The 22,973-nt window shown below is 34.7% G+C and overlaps 1 protein-coding gene across 1 annotated transcript in view; it reads right to left on the bottom strand.

Annotated features, from left to right (window-relative positions):
* The window catches only part of LOC140920079 (uncharacterized), a 15,017-nt gene extending 237 nt beyond the window's left edge, over positions 1-14,780 (bottom strand). Inside the window, exons 1-2 of the mRNA XM_073367391.1 lie at positions 14,525-14,780; positions 12,902-14,307 (exon numbers count right to left, since the gene is read on the bottom strand). Of these exons, the coding sequence (XP_073223492.1) occupies positions 12,902-14,297 (1,396 nt within the window). The 5' untranslated portion in view covers positions 14,298-14,307; positions 14,525-14,780. The remainder of the gene's footprint in view (positions 1-12,901; positions 14,308-14,524) is intronic.
* Between the last annotated feature and the right edge of the window lie 8,193 nt (positions 14,781-22,973).

Genomic DNA, 22,973 nt, shown 5'->3' with positions numbered 1-22,973 from the left:
CTTTCCCTCTTCTCCAGATCTCGCAGAATCCTGGCAGCTGTCTGTGCATCAACAGAAGCGTTATTCATTGCTTCAACCTTTTGATCATTCCCATTGACGTTAATCTTTGCAACGTCGTTCCTTATTGGAGGCATTGTTTCCTCAAAACCAACATTAAGAAGAAATCTTAGCACCACTTTGAAAAATTCCAAAACTAACTTCCAACTACATCAACACATAATAACTATACCTAACACGACAACTCAAACAACTTAACCCGACGCATGATCAAATAATTACTCCCAACCTAGAGGTTGACCTACAATCTATAACCAAAAGCTCCACAACCCCAAAGAAATCCAAACCAAAGCTATGATACCACAATTGTAACACCCTGATTTTTAACAACGCGAGTGTATTTTTTTTCAAAACAATTTCATAAAAACAAAGAAATAAAGAAAGAAATACTCTTGGATAAATATTTAAGTCGTAACACAACGTCAAAAGTCAACAACATTTACAAGCAACGAAATAGTTTTCGAAATCAAAATCCAAAGTATTCAAATATCAAAATACACCGGGGCTATGAGGCCTATCAGACATAGCTCATACCCTTGGTATATTCTCGGCAGAACCTATACAAAAGCACTGCCCTGAGAATTTTAACCTCCCCACGTCACATCAAAAAGTGGTACTTGGAATCCATGAAAATAAAATGTCAAGCTCACAATATTGGTATAGGTACAATCTTCCAAATTAAAAAAAGGAAAGACATCTAGTCCCTATACGTCAACCTAATCTGATCATTCTACAAAAACTATATATCCTGGATGATCTTCACGCGCCCCACAAGATCCTCCTGACACAACTCCAGTCAGGTGTGTCCAACTACGTTCCCATCCATAGGGTACTAACTGGTGGGAAGATCCTGGTTCTCATCTGAGGGCAAAGCTCAGATTTCCACAATAGTTGTAAAGGTCACCAACCGAAATTTACAATTAACACATAACATTTAAGTTCTAAATGCACAAAATAACCTTTCAACTTAGCATGCACCTTAAAAGGGTTTCCTTATGCCAAACATGCATAACAAAGTTGAAAAATGAAGTTTTAAACAAAATTGCATTGTCGTATTCGAATACAGCATCTCTGTATTCAAATACAAGGTTGTTTCAGAAGTCACCAGCAAAAACATGTCTGTATTCGAATACAACTTTCTGTATTGGACTACACATAAGTCAGTAGCAAAAACAGAATATCTGTATTCAAATACAGCCTTCTGTATTCGAATACAGCCTTCTGTATTCGAATACAACCTTCTGTATTCGAATAGGCTGTATTCGAATACAGATCAGAAAACTGCAGAAAACAGCAAAATTCAGCTTTTAAAAGGGTTTCGAAATCAATCAACACTTACACACAAATCCAAACAATCACACTTAGCAATTATAGGACAATCACCATGACAAGTTGAGTTTCGAAAAGGTTTTACAATCAATCACACTTACACGCAAATGCAAAACATTCACACTTAGCAATTATAGCACAATCACCATGAGAACTTGAGTTTCGAAAAGGTTTTGCAATCAATCACACTTACACACAAATCCTAAACATTCACACTTAGCATTTATAGCACAACCACAACAACCACAACAACCACTTGAATTCAAACACTCAATCATAATCTTGAATCAAACGTGACTCGCGTGCCAAGCACCCTAATGCAATGCGTATATGCATGCCAAAATGCATGGACTCGGAATTCCAAACCAAAACCCTCCTCGAAGGGTCGTAAATCATAATTGTACTGCCAATCACAAGTCGAAGTACTAAATTACTGAGGTGCTACCTATCACGGGTCAGCACGATTTACTAAAAACGTAAATCGTAAATGTACCGCCTATCACAGGCCGAAGTACTATTTATCGAGGTGCCACCTATCACGGGTCAGCATGATTTACCAGAAATGTGTAGTCTATCGCAGACCTTACACGACGCGACAATCCCTGTAAGGATAAGATGAACCAAGGAATCACATGGAATTATCTAGTGGCCCATCCGTTCACCACTAACACCATGACCCATTTGGTCGCCATGTACTATGAAATGCATGAGCATACTCTGACTCTATCCACGACAATCATTAAGTAAATGCAGATATTAAAAGATTCCCCATTTTTAATACTCATTTAACTCTAACGATTTTCACGACAATCATTAAATAAACGCAGATATTAAAAGATTCTCCATTTTTAATACTCATTTAACTCTAATGATTTTCAAATTCCACACAGAGCATACTCAGACATATTCTCAAATTCAATCCACAATTCACACCAAATCACATCAATTTATTTTTCCACAAAATCCACACAAACACATCTCAAAATTTATAATCTTAATTCTGAGCACGTCAAGCACGACAAAACACAAATCATCACAACCCAACACTCAAACACATCAAATTTCATTTCCTCAAAACCACCCATAAATGAGTTAAATTCATTTTCCCCAAATCTACACTTCAACCCTAACAAATTTCTTTTCCACTCAACCACAAATAAGTCCCTAAAGGCAAACTTAAAGGTTGGAAGGAGCCCTTACCTTAACGATAGCTTTAACGAGCAATTACGGTACCACGATTTGTTCCGGTAAAAACTTCGTTCGCGTCGTTGCTTTCAAAGTTGACTCTCTAGCACCGTAGCATGGAGGTGAGCAACTTTCCCTTCTATCACTTCTTGAAACGAAGCTTTGATCTAGGAGAAAAGTGAAGGTTTTTGTTTGACGGTTTTGAAAACACCAACACCGTTTTTCTCCGTTTTTGAATCAAACGAGAAGAATGAAGCTGAGAAATCCTTGCTTGCTCACTCACCCAGCCTTGGTTCCTTTCCTTGATGCAAAAGGAAGCAACAAAAATGAAGAATGGAGAAGGAAGAAAGATGGGGTTCGCGAGGCAGGGAGAGGAATTGATTTTCTTTCTGTTTTCCTTTTTCCTTCCTTTCTATTTCCTTTTCTTTCTTTTCCTTTTCCTTTCTTTTCCCCTCCAAACATATATATATTTTTATATATATTAACTATAACTTAACAAATATCTAAAAACATCTAGATATTTATTAAAATTACCATTTCACCCATAATCTCTCAAACCATATGATAAAAATATCCACTCTCGTCGCAACTCAATTGACAGATGCAATTTTCAGCAACCCGAGATATTTTTAACCAAACTGCCCGATATTAAATTCTTCGTAACATAAATAAATTATTCTTCGACAAAAGATTCACCGTACTTAATCTAATTTATTTATCGACGAATAATTTTAATCGGGGCATCAAAAGATATTTTTGGGCATTAAACTCACAAAATATCAATAACTTGGCTAAAAAGCCTCATAGTTCAATATCAATATTCTATGCGTAAATTTTATGAAGATATCTTTTGATTTGTAAAAGAGGCTTAGTTGCAGCATGATTGTTTTTATGTCTAATGTGACTGATAAGAAGAATTGTAAACCTACTAAGACAAAGAAAATATTGGAGAGAAATGTCAGGTTGACAGAGTTGTGTAAGTGCAAGAATTGAGAAGTTGTCTCAAGAATTTTAGGTGGAAAATCTCATCAAGGATGAGGATTGGACGTAGACTAATGATAGGTGAACCAATATCAATTGTCTATGTGATTTACTTAATCTTAACTCTTTATTTATTATCACATTACTCATACACTAAATAACTTTACATCTTTTATTACTAATATACTCCAAGTTCTAAAACTTGAGAATCAATTTTTTAAGTACAGATTAATTTTAAAAATGATCACAATTGAAACCCTCTTTTCCTTGTGAAATTAAATTCTTCTTCATGTAACCTACATGCAATTTAGGGATTACAACACAAAACTGAACCATTCTTTGCATGGTATCAAGATCATTCCCTTTATTAGTAATAGTAGTGGACCTCAAAAGATGGTAGGAAATGGTAAATCTCAAAAGAAAAAACCATGGCCTTACGATCTTTAATTCCAATGATAATCCTGGAAATATAATAAGAAGACATATTTTGAGAGTAAGAAGAAAATGGGGCTTCATTGATGGAACCATAGAGCAATCGAAAGAGTTTTAGAAAGCAAAGTCGCAAAGCAAACATTCACATCACATCCATTTGATGAAAGCATGTGTATCGAGGTCAAATACTATTTTGAATATCATAAATTTTTGTTAATAGTTTGTAATTCCAATTAAACTACCATTTGTGGAGCTCAAATCTACCTCATACACAGAGAAGAATGACACAAATTCAGAAGAAAAGAATTATATATACACGTAAGGTATTTTTATAAAATGGTGCAACATATTGATTCATAAGTGGCTTGCCAAGTAATTCCTATTGAGGCACAATGTATTGTTCTAATTGAGAAAAAACATCAAGAACAACAATACCAACCTTAAAAATGGAAGAAATCAATTTCATTCGAGTGAACAAGTATTGTCCCTAATTTTTGGATGATCATCGTTTTGGAACCAAGTTGGTTTTATACTTAGAGTTATTATGCTAATAAAAGTATTTTATGAGAACAATATATTTAATTTCATAGAGTATTAAAGCAAATCTAAATAAGATTTAATTCAAATCTATAATTGAAGAAAATCTTTGACGTCCAAGTTGAAAAGAAGATATGATCAAGATTTGAAGAATATATGAATTATTTACAAGAATATTTAATCAAGATTTATCTATAAGAAGATATGAATTATTTAGAAGAAGATTTGATCAAGATTTATCACAAGAAGATAAGAATTATTTGTAAGAAAATTTGATCAAGATTTATCTACCAGAAAATATGAATTATTTACAAGTATATATGATCAAGAATTTTTACAAGAATAAACATTCACAAGAAGATCCATTTATTATTTGCAAAGATATGATTTAGATTTTCACAACGAAAAAAATATTGAATTAGACTTAGTCATATTCCTACTTGTGAAAGTTCAAGAACCGGTCCAACACTATGTTCCCGGCCAGACCAAAGCAAGCAACGGGAAGGAAGTATCATTTGAAGAATATGCGAAAACAATGTTACCAAAATACAAAGAGTATAAATCTGAAGAATTTTACAAACTCAACCTTAACAAAATACGATCAGTGTCAATCTGAAGAATTTACACACTCAATCTTAACAAAATACGAACATAACCAATCTAGAAGAATTGCTTAGATTGGATTCATAAATAATGAATTGACTAAATAACATATTATCAAAAAACATCTTGTTCAAAAATATTTTTGAATAAGATCATTGTTGACCAAGCCAGGAATGAAGATGCAATTCATAATTAAATAATGACTAAATTGAAGCCCTAATTTTATCTATTAATAGATACTCAAGGTTGAAGAAGAAAATCATCTAAAAATTAGAAAAGAGTAGAAGAACTCAAGCTCAAATTTCCAAATTCATATTATAGTTAAAATATAGAAATATTTGTTCGAATGGGAAATATTTACTAAGTATTTTTCTTAGAGCGTGATAGTCATCTTAGAGACATATTATTAGAAGTAACTACTCAAGTTCCAAACTTTTGTAATCAAATCTGATAGTAGTGTTAGTGTGTCTTCAACAAGGTGTGTGTTTTTCTGAAACGTCTGGGGTTGTCAGGCTGTTTGAGAAAACTGGCTTGGAGGGTCAAGTGCTTTGTAATTCAAGTAGTTGATTAGTGCATTAAATCATTTTGAGTGCATGGACTAGATGTAGCCAAGTTAGTGGTGAACCGGGATAAATTACTTGTGTCACTTTATTCCTGCACTTCTTAGTTTTGTTATTTCTTCTTCTCCAAGTAAATCATCAGGTGTGAACCAATTAAATCAAATAATGAAAAACTTATCAACTTAGTCAACAAAATAGTAGAAAATACTAAACATCAAAATAACAAAATATCAACAATAACCACATTGTTATCATTTTGATGATGATTGTGATCATTTTGTAAGGTAGGTCTTTTAAAATTCACATTATTATGGTCTCTGACTTCACACGATTCAGATTATGACTTGTGTAACACCCTGATTTTCAAAGTAATTTTTTATAAAATAAAACATTTCTCAAGAATCCCTTAAAAAAAATTAATGTGTTAAATAAGTTTTTAATCACTATAAAATTTTGAAATTTCATTTGTAGTTCCTATATGAAAAATCATATGTTTTAGTACCTACAAAATTATTTTACAAGTTGTTTTAGTACTTTCTGAAACGAAACATACTTCAACTTATAAATTTATGAATGCTTTTTTGAAACCATGTTTAGCACATTATTAAAAGTTTGCCTGCACAAATTTATAACTTTTTAACTTGGCATGAATTAAATAGGAATGTTTTCAATGCCATATGAAAGATAAAAGTCCTTGAAATATGAACCAAGATATCAACTTTTGAGCTCATTTTTTGTGGAGGAACTGTTTATAGTGTTATAAACATGTATGCAAAACAATTATTCACAAATACATAGTAATTTTGTAAGGGATAAAGTTTGTATTTTTATAGGGAGTAAAAACAAAATTTCAAAATTTTATTGGGACGAATAACTTATTTAACCCTAAATATATTGACAACACATTTACATGGTAAGCGAAAACATCCAAAATTCAATTCTTTATTTCAAATGTAAATTACAACAAGTTAAATAACATAACAACAAAGGTTATCAATACTGATAGCCCGACTACCCATAAGTTGCTTATAACACAGTTATACAAAGACTATTGGATACTATTGACCCACTAACTCCATAAAATTGCATGCATTGAATTGACAGTTGAAGCCATGACTTTGTTGCTCATTCACCGACATCTCACAATCTACGTAAATAGCTCATAATTATTTAGGGTGTTCAGCCAGGTCCAAAACAAAATAAAGGATCATCAACCAATCAACCAATATGAACACATAACAATTAGCAATTACCATAACAAAAATATATTTAACAAAGCATGCATAATTCTCATGGTAACAAACACGACTCGCGTGTCAAACTACCTTAATGCAATACCTATAAGCCAATGCACATGATTATAGAATTTCAAACTCTTCGCAAAGTTGTATAAACTTCTTGCTCACATATCCTCTTGATCCACTACGCCAAAAATGACATTTTACAGCGCTTTTTTTAATCCATTTACAGCGCTTTTTCAAAAAAACAAGCGCTGTAGAATCGCGCGCTGTAAAAGATACAACAGCGCTTTTAAAAAAGCGCTATAAAACATGTAGATGTAATGCACGCTTGTTTTGCACATTTTACAGCGCTTATTTGAAAACGCGCTGTAAAATGCATACCCATAATAAATATATTGGGTGCACATTTTACAGCGCTTATTTGAAAACGCGCTGTAAAATGCATACCCATAATAAATATATTGGGTGCACATTTTACAGCGCTTATTTGAAAACGCGCTGTAAAATGCATACCCATAATAAATATATTGGGTGCACATTTTACAGCGCTTTTTCGAATAAGCGCTGTAAAATGCACATCAAATATATGAATTATGGGTATGCATTTTACAGCGATTTTTAGAAAAAGCGCTGTAAAATGTACACCCAACATATGAATTTTACATTGCTTTTTCAAAAAAGCGCTGTAAAATGCATACCCATAATAAATATATTGGGTGCACATTTTACAGCGCTTTTGCGAATAAGCGCTGTAAAATGCATACCCATAATAAATATATTGGGTGCACATTTTACAGCGCTTTTGCGAATAAGCGCTGTAAAATGTGTTTTTTTTTTTTTAACGTTGTAAATTAAATTTTTGAAAAAGCGCTATTTAGCTTTTTATGACATTTTTTTTAGAAAGCGTTGTCTTTTATCTTTTTATCCAAAATTATTTTGATCCAGAATCAGTTCACAATCAGTTCACACAACAACAAAACATATTCAAATACCATAAGCATTCACACAACCAGTAGACAAAAAACAGAACTCTGTAACTCTGTAATTTACAACATAATTAACTACATTCAGATACATATATATAACCTAATTTACAACCTAATTAACTACATATACATTGAACCTAATTTACAACCTAATTAACTACATATACATTGAACCTAATTTACAACCTAATTAACTACATATACATTGAACCTAATTTACAACCTAATTAACTACATATACATTGAACCTAATTTACAACCTAATTAACTACATATACATTGAACCTAATTTACAACCTAATTAACTACATTCAAATACATATATATAACCTAATATACAATCTAATTAACTACATATACATTGAACCTAATTTACAACCTAATTAACTACATTCAAATACATATATATAACCTAATATACAATCTAATTAACTACATATACATTGAACCTAATTTACAACCTAATTAACTACATTCAAATACATATATATAACCTAATATACAATCTAATTAACTACATATACATTGAACCTAATTTACAACCTAATTAACTACATTCAAATACATATATATAACCTAATATACAATCTAATTAACTACATATACATTGAACCTAATTTACAACCTAATTAACTACATTCAAATACATATATATAACCTAATATACAATCTAATTAACTACATATACATTGAACCTAATTTACAACCTAATTAACTACATTCAAATACATATATATAACCTAATATACAATCTAATTAACTACATATACATTGAACCTAATTTACAACCTAATTAACTACATTCAAATACATATATATAACCTAATATACAATCTAATTAACTACATATACATTGAACCTAATTTACAACCTAATTAACTACATTCAAATACATATATATAACCTAATATACAATCTAATTAACTACATATACATTGAACCTAATTTACAACCTAATTAACTACATTCAAATACATATATATAACCTAATATACAATCTAATTAACTACATATACATTGAACATATCTACAATGTATTTTTTTACATTGTCTGGATCGAGTTTCCACATCGACATCTTATGCGGAGACAAGAATGAGTATTTATTTGATAATTTCCTCGTGCACACGACCTTCTCATACAAAAACCTTCAATGAAAATTTTAAACTAGATTAATTACCAATACATTTAATTAATTACCAATAAATGCAATTAAAAGTATTTTTTACCTTATGTACAAGCACATGACAGTAGCACTAAGCTCCTTATGGTTGAGAAGTTCGTATATGTGCTCCTTTTCGAGAAATTCATCATACTCATCTCCGAATATAGCTTTATTCATCGGTATGATGCGCGAATCGTCGTTGCTGTCCATGTTCTGTTTTACTTGGATGTCAAGACACGCCCCGTGTTTAGCAAGGCGTGGCTGACTTATTTTAGGAACATGGGCAACAGCGACCGATTTTCCCCGATCCAGTTTTCTTGCTGCAATTTTGGCAGCTTTATTACCCTCCAGCCTTTGTAGTTTGGCAGCCCTATTACCCTCCAATGTGTGAGGTTTGCTGGCTATTTTTGGTTGTACGGGTGGTTTATTTAATTGGATCTACCAAAATGAGGTTAAATGTTAGTTTATTGAATTTGAAAAAATGACAAACCTTAGGGAATAAATGTGACAAACCTTTTCGGGAGATGTAACTGATTTGTTTCTGGGAATCTTTTTTTTGAGGGCAACAAGGTGGGTGGGCCATGCCACGTAACTACCAATAGCTTCGCCCAATAACTGCATATCTCCATCGTTGTCCGGTATCGACAACGGTGCAGTTGGTTTGAAATCAACAACAGGTGATACTTTGACATGGCTCGTAGGGATCGGAGTATTGTGCAATACTTCTCCCGAAGTATTGTACAATTTTCGTTTTCCCACCTTACGATGAGTAGGCGAGGACAAGTATAGCACGCATGTAGTGACACCCTAAATCAAATAGTTAAAACATAAGTACGGTTAATATATAAGTTTGTTTAATACATAAGTAATTACATAATCAAGTAAGTAATTAATTACCTCGGGAATACTTTTGAGACCGACGTTGCAACTCGCGGTTTCACTCTCCATTTGTATTTCATGTTGGAGCTGATCCAGGAGTTGCCTGTCTTTGTTCGTATTCACCAAAAGTACCACTTGCTCTGTAAGAATTTTGAGCTTCTGTAATACTTCCTCGTTGGAAGGTTTGTGGCGCTTCTCTTGAGAAAAATACATTTTGGGAGTTACGCCAAATCCTTTCCCCTAACCCGACCAGAATACTCAGGGACATTAAACACTTTACCCAGAATGTCCCTGCAAGTATCCTTGTTGCCCTCTTGAGTTTCAGAACCTTGTTCGATAATCTCCTAAAATACATGTAGGATTAAAAAGATAAGTTCAATAGCATTTTTAAAATACAATATTAAAAAGTGTTCAAGTGATATTAAAGTGATAATGTTACTTACACAAAGTTCAACTACTTTTTTGACATTTTCATTATCAACAACTCCGTCTTTATTAACACGCGCTTCCTTCCATAATCTATGACGACCCAAGGGTTGATCGGCTTGGGTGTCTTATCGCTATTCGTTAAGATCATAAACAAAATAATACAAATTAGTTACACACTATAGTTTATAATACAAATTACTTCATGATATAAAAATGATGTTTAATTACTTACAAGTTTTTGATCAAGGCGTGCATATCCCATACGTGATTTTTTGTATGGGTGGGTTGGATTGCTTGCCCTTTCGCGATTTGCCTTACTAATATTCTATATAAAAAAATAGCAATTGTGTAAAAATTTAAAATACTCTACGAATATGAATAATAAAACACAAATGCTAATAAATTAATCACTTACGACAAATGCGGGGTCCAAACGTTTGGAAACAAATGCACTACATTCCTCATTTGATATATAATGTTTATATATTTTTGGAGCTTCAGCATTTGTGTTTCCTTCTCTATCTTTTAGATAGAAATTAGAGAGATGTGATCTAAATCCCCGATGGATTTTCCCAGCAACTCTCAAAACATATCTCTTTCGTCCCTCATCAAGAACAAAAGTAGTCTGCAATGAACAAAATTATAAGTAAAGTATTTCAATGAAAAAAATTATAAATGACAAAAGAGTGGATCAAAAAAGTTACTTGAATGTCATTCCATATTATATCTTTGGCATCATTCAACGCCTTATCTCTCCAATCGTCAATCGTAATTGGGATGTTTTGTCGAACAACAGCCCCAATGTAACTAACAAACATTGAGCTGTTGGGGTCAATTGGCTGACCACTCTCATTCCAGCCAACCTAATAAACTCATATAGTAAGTACATGCTGTTAAAAAAAGATAAAAAAAATACACAACAAACAGAGTATAGTATAGTATAACCTCAAACTTGATGCCATTAATCCTTGCTTTAACGACTTTTTGCATGATAGTTGCACCACGTTTGACTTCATTTTCATAAGTCTTAGAGGTGCCAACTTCTTCATTTTGACATTCTAAATCTTTGCAACCAAATATGAGAACACGAAACATTGTGTAGTCTAACTCCCATATGCGCTCGATAACCCCAAAATATGATAGATTTGCATATATTGGGTTTTTGTCTTTTGCACTTGAGACATGCATCGCTTCAGCTACGAGAGTGACTCCACTATTTTGCATAGTGGTCTGATCATCTTGTTCTTTGGTATAAAATGTGTAGCCGTTAATAACATAACCAGTGTAAGAAAAGACATGTAAGCTCGGACCATTTGCTAGCCACCTCAATCTATTTGAAATTGATCCGGGGTCTATATCAAATTTTGACATTATGTGATTTTTTAACCATGTTACAAAACTTCGATTGTGCTCTCGAGTTATCCAATTTTGATTCCTATTCATGTTCAAACGAGATAACTGATCAATGTGTATTGTAACATACAGTTGAACCTCATCATCATTGTGCAGAACATACAATTGTGCCTGCTCCCATTCTGTCCTTGATATAGTCAGTAGTCTCCTTCCAGTTATCCCTTCTCCTGATAGTCTTCCCGAATGACGAGACATGGGAAGCCCTATGGATTCAACATTGGACAGATATTCAGTACAAAATTCAGCAGCCTCTTCAACAATGTATCGTTCAGCAATACAACCTTCTGGTCGACTTCTACTTTTTACGTACCCTTTTAATATTTTCATATATCGTTCTATCGGATACATCCATCTCATATAAGCTGGCCCACAAAGTTGTGTCTCCTTAACCAGATGAACAGTAAGGTGAACCATTATATCAAAAAACGATGGTGGGAAATACATTTCAAGCTCACACAAAGTAACAACAATTTCCCTCTGCAATGTCGGTAATTTCTGAGGGTCGATCACTTTACTACAAATTTCCCTGAAGAAGAAACATAATCTAGTTAAGGCTAGTCGAACTTTTTCAGGTAAAATGGAACGTATACCTATTGGTAGCAAATGCTCCATTATAATATGACAATCATGGGTCTTCAAACCTTTTAACTTGAGGTCTTTCATACAAACCAAATTTTTAATGTTCGAAGAGTATCCTTCTGGAACTTTAACTTCGTGTAGAAATTTACATAAAACAATTTTTTCCTTTCTAGATAGAGTATGAGCGGCTGGAGGTAGATATGTGCGATTTCCTTTCTTTACTGGAGCCAGTTCATTTCTTATTCCCATATCGACCAAGTCCAATCTTGCATTGACGCCATCTTTAGACTTTCCTGGAACATTGAGTAACGTACCAATAACACTTTCAAATACATTTTTTTCAATATGCATCACATCGAGGAAATGTCTTACATACAATGACTTCCAATATGGCAATTCAAAGAAAATTGACTTTTTCTTCCACCCAGTTTTCACCAGCTCTCCCGCAAAAGGTTTGCCAAATTTATTGGTCAAACCTTGTACTTTTTCAAGTATTTGATATCCAGTCGGTGCTAAAGGAGCTTTACCTTCCTCTGATTTTCCATTGAATGCATTTCTCCACCCACGATACTGATGACTATAAGGTAAAAATCTACGATGTCCAAGAAACACATTCTTCTTACAATGTTTCAACCGCATCCAATTTGTACTCTCTTCACATATAGGACATGCACACTGACCTTTAATGCTATATCCTGATAAATTACCATATGCTGGAAAATCATTAATTGTGCCGAACAACATAGCCCTCAAATTGAAACACTTTTTCCTATACCCATCATAAACTTCCACACCTGTCTCCCACAGAATTTTTAAATCTTCAATTAAAGGAGTCAAGTATACGTCGATATCATTCCCCGGTTGTTTGGGTCCAGAAATTAACAGAGACAACATCATAAACTTACGCTTCATACATAACCATGGAGGTAGGTTATATATTACCAAAATCACAGGCCACGTGCTATGTGAGATGCTTTGAAGACCATGTGGATTCATTCCATCAGTAGAAAGTGCAAGTCTTAGATTTCTTGACTCTATCCCGAATTCAGGATACTCGTGATCAATTTTTGCCCATTGTGGGGAATCTGCAGGGTGTCGAAACATTCCATCTCTAATTCTTTCATCTGCATGCCATGTCAAGTGTTTTGAATCTTCTTCACTGCGATACATGCGCCTAAATCTTGGTATTATAGGAAAATACCACACGACTTTTGCTGGAGTAGATTCTTTCTTCTTATATCGAGAGACATTGCATTTCGGACACGCCTTAAGTAGTTCATATTCGTTTCGAAATAAAATGCAATCGTTAGGACACGCATGAATCCTTTCGTAACTCATTCCAATAGAACACAAAATCCGTTTAGCCTCGTAGGTTCGACTGGGAAGTTCATTATCATCTGGCAACATATCTTTTATGAGTGTTAATAATTCCGTAAAGCTTTTATCAGACCATCCATTACTCGCTTTTAAGTTGTACAACTTTAATATCGCTGACAGTCTTGTGAATTTAGTACAACCATTATATAATTCTTTCTCTGCATCACTCAACAAACTTTCAAACATTTTAGGACAATCTCGAAGATCTTCTTCAACTGCTTTTGCAATCTCATCAACTCGGTCCGGCTCATATGTATCTGTATCGAAATCAGTTGAAGCATATGTAGAACTATTCTCAAAATTAATGTTTCCTTTTTTTTTCTCACCATGTCTTATCCAACATGTGTAGCTTTGATCAATTCCATTACATACTAGATGTCCTTCTAATTCATCTTCTCTAACACGTTTTCCAAAACAACATTTTAAACAAGGACAAACTACTCTATTTGGATCTTTTGCATTCTTCACTGCAAACTCAACAAACTCCTTCACTCCAATTTCATACTCTTTTGACAATCGATTGGCTGAAATCCATTTCCTATCCATATTATACCACCTATATAAATGCAGTAACAAAAATAATAAGCTTTCAAAACATATCAACAAGTTTCAAAAAGAAACCAATATCAACTAACAATTTCAAAACAGAACAGATCATGTGGTATGAGTTTTTGACAATTTTTGACAATTTCAAAACAGAACAGATCATGTGGTATGAGTTTTTGACAATTTTTGACAATTTCAAAACATAACAGATCATGTGTAAAAAATACCTTAGACAACGTAGATGGCCGCACAGTACGTAGAGGATATTAGGGTTCCCAACGTATATAATTATTTGAAAGATGTAGAGGATATGAGGGTTTCCAACGTATATAATTATTTGAAAGATGTATTTTACAGCGCTTGTGAAAAAAGCGCTATAATAGGTAGTTAAATTCAATGAAAGCGCATGTGTTTTACAGCGCTTGTGAAAAAAGCGCTGTAATAGGTAGTTAAATTCAATGAAAGCGCATGTGTTTTACAGCGCTTGTGAAAAAAGCGCTGTAATAGGTAGTTAAATTCAATGAAAGCGCATGTGTTTTACAGCGCTTGTGAAAAAAGCGCTGTAATAGGTAGTTAAATTCAATGAAAGCGCATGTGTTTTACAGCGCTTGTGAAAAAAGCGCTGTAATAGGTAGTTAAATTCAATGAAAGCGCATGTGTTTTACAGCGCTTGTGAAAAAAGCGCTGTAACTGATTCGCGAAAGCGCTTCCGTTTACAGCGCTTTTTTGACAAGCGCTGTAAAAGCCTTATAACGTGATGCGCAAACGTTATATGACCTACTACAGCGCTTGTTTTACAGCGCTTTACATAAAAAGCGCTGTAATAGGTTCCGTTATTTGAAACTCATGATGTTGTAGTAATTGTGTTATAAGTGTTAAGTGTTATGTTTTGGAATTTGGTGATAACATGTTTGATTGCAATACCATTTCGAAACCCATGATGTTGTAGTAATTGTGTTATAAGTGTTAAGTGTTATGTTTTGGAATTTGGTGATAACATGTTTGATTGCAATACCATTTCGAAACCCATGATGTTGTAGTAATTGTGTTATAAGTGTTAAGTGTTATGTTTTGGAATTTGGTGATAACATGTTTGATTGCAATACCATTTCGAAACCCATGATGTTGTAGTAATTGTGTTATAAGTGTTAAGTGTTATGTTTTGGAATTTGGTGATAGCATGTTTGATTGCAATACTATTTCGAAACTCAAGATGTCGTGGTGATTGCGCTATAATTGCTAAGTGTGATTGTTTGGATTTATGTGTAAGTGTTGATTGGTTTCGAAACCCTTTAAAAAGCTGAATTTTGCTGATTTTTGCTGTTTTCCTGTTGCTGTCTGTTGTGTATTCGAATACAGACTGTTGTATTCGAATACAGACATCCTGTTTTGCTACTGACTTGCTGTGTAGTCGAATACAGACTGTTGTATTCGAATACAGACATCCTGTTTTGCTACTGACTTGCTGTGTAGTCGAATACAGACTGTTGTATTTGAATACAGACATGCTGTTTTTTTTGCTGAATGCTGAAACAACCTTGTATTCGAATACAGAAATGCTGTATTCGAATACAACAATGCTGTTTTGTTAAAAACTTCATTTTTCAACCTTGTTTATGCATGTTTGGCATATGGAAACCCTTTTAAGGTGCATGCTTAGTAGAAAAGGTTATTTTGTGCATTCAAAACTTAAATGTTATGTGTTATCTGTTAATTTCGGTTGGTGACCCTTTACAATTATTGTGGAAATCTGGGCTTTGCCCTCAGATGAGAGTCAGGACGATCCTACCGGTTCGTATCCTACGGACGGGAATGGAGATGGGAACGCTTGACTGCAGCTACGTTAGGAGGATCTCACGGGGCGCGTGGAGATCACTCAGGGTGTTTAGTTGTTTTGTAAAATGATCAGACTAGGTTGACATAGAGGGAACAGATGTCTTTCCTTTGGGTTGCGTTTATTTTTAAACTGAAAGACTGTACTACTTTTGTTATGTTAATATTTTGAATTCATGGTTTGAGAGCTTTTCTGCTGCTTGAAAATTATAATGACTTAATTACTTATCCAAAGGTGTTACCTTATTTATTTCTCTGTTTTAGTTTTAATTTCTTTTGAAAAAAAAAATACACCCTCGCTTTGAAAAACGGGGTGTTACACTGTGGTATCAGAGCTTTGGTTTGGTTTTCTTTGGGGGCTGTGGAACCTCTAGTTCTAGATTGTAGGTTTGGAGTTGTTGTCTGATCATGTTTCGGTTTAGGTGGTTTGAGTTGTCAAGTTCATAATAATTATTATGTGCTGATGTGGTCGGAAGTTATTCTTAGAATTATTGAAGTAGTGTTAAGACTCTACTTGATGATGGTTTTATAGGGAAACCATGCTGCCAAGGAGGAATGACGTTCCGAGAACCAATGCCAGTAGGAATGATCGAATGGCGGAGGCTATGAATAACATGGCTGCTTCTGTTGCTGCACAGACTGCTGCCAAGACTCAACGTGATCTCGAAAAGAGGGGAAGAGAGATTCGTGCTGCAGAGTCAAGAGGATTAAAAGACTTTCGTCGTTACAATCCTCCCAACTTTGAGGGGACTGAGAATCCAGAGAAAGCGGATCAATGGATCCAAGAAGTGGAGAAGATCTTCGAAATGATTAACTGTCAGGCGGGAGTGAGGGTCAACTATGCCACTTATATGTTACTAGGAGATGCTGAGTACTGGTGGAGGAGTACAAGGTTGTTGATGAGATCAGCTCACGAGGAGGTGAACTGGGAATCTTTCAAAGGGAAGTTTTTAGACAAATACTTCCCGATGAGTACCAGGACTAGACTGAGTGATGATTTCCTGAAACTACATAAGGGGAACATGACCCTGGGCGAATATGCTGCTAAGTTTGAATCTCTATCAAGGCATTTCAGATTTTTCCGTGAAGAGATTGACGAGCCATTCTTGTGTCATCGTTTCCAAGACGAACTAAAGTATGAGATTCAAGACTTTGTCTTACCCTTGGGAATTCAACGTTTCCAAGTTCTTGTGGAAAAATGTAGAGAAGTTGAGGATATGAAGAATAAGAGAGCTAGCCGAGGAGGGAATTTTAACTCAGGAGGACCTAGTCGGGTGAAGTATACAAACAAGGGAAACCAAGTTGCTAAACCTTATAATCGACCACATGATAACAACGGGGGACAAAATAACCCAGGGAGCCAAGACTTTGGGAGACAAGTGGGACAATGTATATGATGTTTCCGATGTGGAGAAGAGGGACATTATGCTTATGCTTGTACCTTTAACAGTCCTACTTGCTACAATTGCCATAAACCAGGGCACTTTGCAAAGAATTGCAAGGCTCTGAAGGTGGAACATCAGCGACATGCTGGGGTGTTGCAACCTTTAGAGATTACACGGAGTACCATCGAGTGTTGTATCAGACCGTGAACTGAAGTTCACATCACATTTTTGGGGAGCATTGCACGAAGCCTTGGGAACGAAACTACGATTGAGTTCCCCTACAACAATAGTTCCCACGCAAGTATTGGAATGGCACCATATGAGGCATTATATGGGCGCAAGTGTCAAACGCCCTTGTGTTGGTATAAGGGCGGTGAAAATATGACTGTCGGACCAGAGATGGTGCAACCGACTACAGCTAAGGTAAGGAAAATCAAGGAGAAAATGAAGACTTCAAAAGATCGTCAGAAGAGTTACGCGGACAAGCGTCGCAGACTTTTAGAATTCGAACAGGGTGACCATGTGTTTCTCAGAGTCACACCTACTACGGGAGTTGGTGGGGCATTGAAATCGAAGAAGTTGACTCCGAAATTCATTGGACCATATCAGATTTCTGCACGAATTGGGCCTGTTGCTTATCGGATTGCATTGCCTCCGATACTGTCCAATATTCATGACGTGTTTCATGTGTCACAGTTGAGGAAATATCTTGCAGATCCATCTCATGTGATCGAACCAGACACAATCCAACTGAATTATAACTTGTCATTCGAAGTACCACCCGTGAGAATTGATGACAGGAAGATTAAGCGATTGAGGACCAAGGATGTTTCATTGGTCAAGGTAATTTGGAACCCAATTACTGGAGATGCGACTTGGGAACTGGAGAGCAAGATGAGAGAACAACATCCAGAGTTATTTATCGACGCATAGTTTCGAGGACGAAACTAATTTTAGGGGGGTAGTAATGTAAGACCCATAATTTTAAAGTGTATTTTATGTAGTTTTGTGTATTTTGGATTTTGGCTAGGAGGCTTTTTAGCCAAAGATATTAATATTTTGGAGTTTATATGATCACAAAGATATTTTGATGCCGATTAGAATTACTCGTCGATAAATAAATTAAATTAACTGCTGTGAATCGTTTACGAAGAATTTGATGCGTTACGGGTGAAATGGTAATTTTAATGTCTCGGTTACTTAATATTTTGTTTTGAAAATCGTTTAAGTTAACTGGGCGTTAAGAATGGGGAATCTCTTAATGTCTCGGTTACTTAATATTTGTTTTTTGAAAATCGTTTAAGTTAACTGGGCGTTAAGAATGGGGAATCTCTTAATGTCTCGGTTACTTAATATTTGTTTTTGAAAATCGTTTAAGTTAACTGGGCGTTAAGAATGGGGAATCTCTTAATGTCTCGGTTACTTAATATTTGTTTTTGAAAATCGTTTAAGTTAACTGGGCGTTAAGAATGGGGAATCTCTTAATGTCTCGGTTACTTAATATTTTGTTTTGAAAATCGTTTAAGTTAACTGGGCGTTAAGAATGGGGAATCTCTTAATGTCTCGGTTACTTAATATTTTGTTTTGAAAATCGTTTAAGTTAACTGGGCGTTAAGAATGGGGAATCTCTTAATGTCTCGGTTACTTAATATTTTGTTTTGAAAATCGTTTAAGTTAGATGAGAATTAAGAATGGGGAATCTCTTAATGTCTCGGTTACTTAATGTTCGTTTTTGAAAATCGTTTCAGTAAATGAGTATTAAGAATGGGGAATCTCTTAATGTCTCGGTTACTTAATATTTTGTTTTGAAAATCGTTTAAGTTAACTGGGCGTTAAGAATGGGGAATCTCTTAATGTCTCGGTTACTTAATATTTTGTTTTGAAAATCGTTTAAGTTAACTGGGCGTTAAGAATGGGGAATCTCTTAATGTCTCGGTTACTTATTATTTTGTTTGGAAAATTGTTTAAGTTAACTGGGCGTTGAGAATGGGGAATCTCTTAATGTCTCGGTTACTTATTATTTTGTTTGGAAAATTGTTTAAGTTAACTGGGCGTTGAGAATGGGGAATCTCTTAATGTCTCGGTTACTTATTATTTTGTTTGGAAAATTGTTTAAGTTAACTGGGCGTTGAGAATGGGGAATCTCTTAATGTCTCGGTTACTTATTATTTTGTTTGGAAAATTGTTTAAGTTAACTGGGCGTTGAGAATGGGGAATCTCTTAATGTCTCGGTTACTTATTATTTTGTTTGGAAAATTGTTTAAGTTAACTGGGCGTTGAGAATGGGGAATCTCTTAATGTCTCGGTTACTTATTATTTTGTTTGGAAAATTGTTTAAGTTAACTGGGCGTTGAGAATGGGGAATCTCTTAATGTCTCGGTTACTTAATATTTGCTTTTTGAAAATTGTTTAAGTTAACTGGGCGTTAAGAATGGGGAATCTCTTAATGTCTCGGTTACTTAATATTTGTTTTTGAAAATCGTTTAAGTTAACTGGGCGTTAAGAATGGGGAATCTCTTAATGTCTCGGTTACTTAATATTTGTTTTTTGATAATTGTTTAAGTTAACTGGGCGTTAAGAATGGGGAATCTCTTAATGTCTTGGTTACTTAATATTTGTTTTGAAAATCGTTTAAGTTAAATAAGTATTAAGAATGGGGAATCTCTTAATGACTTATTTACTTAATGTCTGTTTTGAAAATCGTTTAAGTTAAATGAGAATTAAGAATGGGGAATCTCTTAATGTCTCGTTTACTTATGTGTGTTTTGGTAAATCGTGCTGACCCGCGATAGGTGGCACCTTGGTAAACGGTACGGGCCCGTGATAGGCAGTACGTATACGATTTATGTTTGGTAAGTTGTGCAGACCCGTGATAGGTGGCACCTCGGTAAACAGTACGGACCCGTGATAGGTAGTACGTTTACGACTTATGTTTCTTGGTAAATTGTGTTTGTCCGTGAGAGACTGCACAGGTGTTTGTCCGTGAGAGACTACACCCTGTTAAATTGTGAATTGTTGGTTCATTTTGTCTGTGTAGTATTGTGTTATAAGTGTTAAGTGTATGTTTTGGAATTTGGTGATAACATGTTTGATTGCAATACCATTTCGAAACCCATGATGTTGTAGTAATTGTGTTATAAGTGTTAAGTGTTATGTTTTGGAATTTTGTGATAGCATGTTTGATTGCAATACTATTTCGAAACTCAAGATGTCGTGGTGATTGCGCTATAATTGCTAAGTGTGATTGTTTGGATTTGTGTGTAAGTGTTGATTGGTTTCGAAACCCTTTAAAAAGCTGAATTTTGCTGATTTTTGCTGTTTTCCGGTTGCTGTCTGATGTGTATTCGAATACAGACTGCTGTATTCGAATACAGACTGCTGTATTCGAATACAGACATGTTGTTTTTGCCCCTGACTTACTGTGTAGTCGAATACAGACTGCTGTATTCGAATACAGACATGCTGTTTTGCTACTGACTTGCTGTGTAGTCGAATACAGACTGTTGTATTCAAATACAGACATGCTGTTTTTTTTGCTGAATGCTGAAACAGCCTTGTATTCGAATACAGAAATGTTGTATTCGAATACAACAATGCTGTTTTGTTAAAAACTTCATTTGTCAACCTTGTTTATGCATGTTTGGCATATGGAAACCCTTTTAAGGTGCATGCTTAGTTGAAAGGTTATTTTGTGCATTCAAAACTTAAATGTTATGTGTTATCTGTTAATTTCGGTTGGTGACCCTTTACAATTATTGTGGAAATCTGGGCTTTGCCCTCAGATGAGAGTCAGGACGATCCTACCGGTTCGTATCCTACGGACGGGAATGGAGATGGGAACGCTTGACTGCAGCTACGTTAGGAGGATCTCACGGGGCGCATGGAGATCACTCAGGGTGTTTAGTTGTTTTGTAAAATGATCAGACTAGGTTGACACAGAGGGAACAAATGTCTTTCCTTTGGGTTGCGTTTATTTTTAAACTGGAAGACTGTACTACTTTTGTTATGTTAATATTTTCAATTCATGGTTTGAGAGTTTTTCCGCTGCTTGAAAATTATAATGACTTAATTACTTATCCAAAGGTGTTACCTTATTTATTTCTCTGTTTTATTTTTAATTTCTTTTGAAAAAAAAAATACACCATCGCTTTGAAAAACGGGGTGTTACACCGAACAACAGAGCCCTCAAATTGAAACATTCTTTCTTATACCCATCATAAACTTCCACACCTGTCTCCCACATACGTTTTAAATCTTCAATTAAAGGAGTCAAGTATACGTCGATATCATTCGCCGGTTTGTTTGGGTCCAGAAATTAACAGAGACAACATCATAAACTTACGCTTCATACATAACCTAAATTACCATATGCTGGAAAATCATTAATTGTGCCGAACAACATAGCCCTCAAATTGAAACATTCTTTCTTATACCCATCATAAACTTCCACACCTGTCTCCCACATACGTTTTAAATCTTCAATTAAAAGGAGTCAAGTATACGTCGATATCATTCCCCGGTTGTTTGGGTCCAGAAATTAACAGAGACAACATCATAAACTTACGCTTCATACATAACCATGGAGGTAGGTTATATATTACCAAAATCACAGGCCACATGCTATGTGAGATGCTTTGAAGACCAGGTGGATTCATTCCATCAGTAGAAAGTGCAAGTCTTAGATTTCTTGACTCTATCCCAAATTTAGGATACTCATGATCAATTTTTGCCCATTGTGGGGAATCTGCAGAGTGTCGAAACATTCCATCTCTAATTCTTTCATCTGCATGTCATGTCAACTGTTTTGAATCTTCTTCACTGCGATACATGCGCCTAAATCTTGGTATTATAGGAAAATACCACACGACTTTTGCTGGAGTAGATTCTTTCTTCTTATATCGGGAGACATTGCATTTCGGACACGCCTTAAGTAGTTCATATTCGTTTCAAAATAAAATGCAATTGTTAGGACACGCATGAAACCTTTCGTAACTCATGCCAATAGAACACAAAATCCGTTTAGCCTCGTAGGTTCAACTGAGAAGTTCATTATCATCTGGCAACATATCTTTTATGAGTGTTAATAATTCTGTAAAGCTTTTATCAGACCATCCATTACTCGCTTTTAAGTTGTACAACTTTAATATCACCGACAGTCTTGTGAATTTAGGACAACCATTATATAATTCTTTCTCTGCTTCACTCAACAAACTTTCAAACATTTTAGGACAATCTCGAAGATCTTCTTCAACTGCTTTTGCGATCTCATCAACTCGGTCCGGCTCATATGTATCTGTATCGAAGTCAGTTGAAGCATATGTCGAACTATTCTCAAAATTAATGTTTCCTTTTTTTTTTCTCCCCATGTCTTATCCAACATGTGTAGCTTTGATCAATTCCATTACATACTAGATGTCCTTCTAATTCATCTTCTCTAACACGTTTTCCAAAACAACAT

This window comes from Cicer arietinum, chromosome 4 (assembly GCF_000331145.2).
Source record: "Cicer arietinum cultivar CDC Frontier isolate Library 1 chromosome 4, Cicar.CDCFrontier_v2.0, whole genome shotgun sequence".
Lineage (NCBI taxonomy): Eukaryota > Viridiplantae > Streptophyta > Magnoliopsida > Fabales > Fabaceae > Cicer > Cicer arietinum.
Note: the sequence above shows the minus strand (reverse complement) of the source record. Positions and strands in the feature narration are given on the sequence as shown.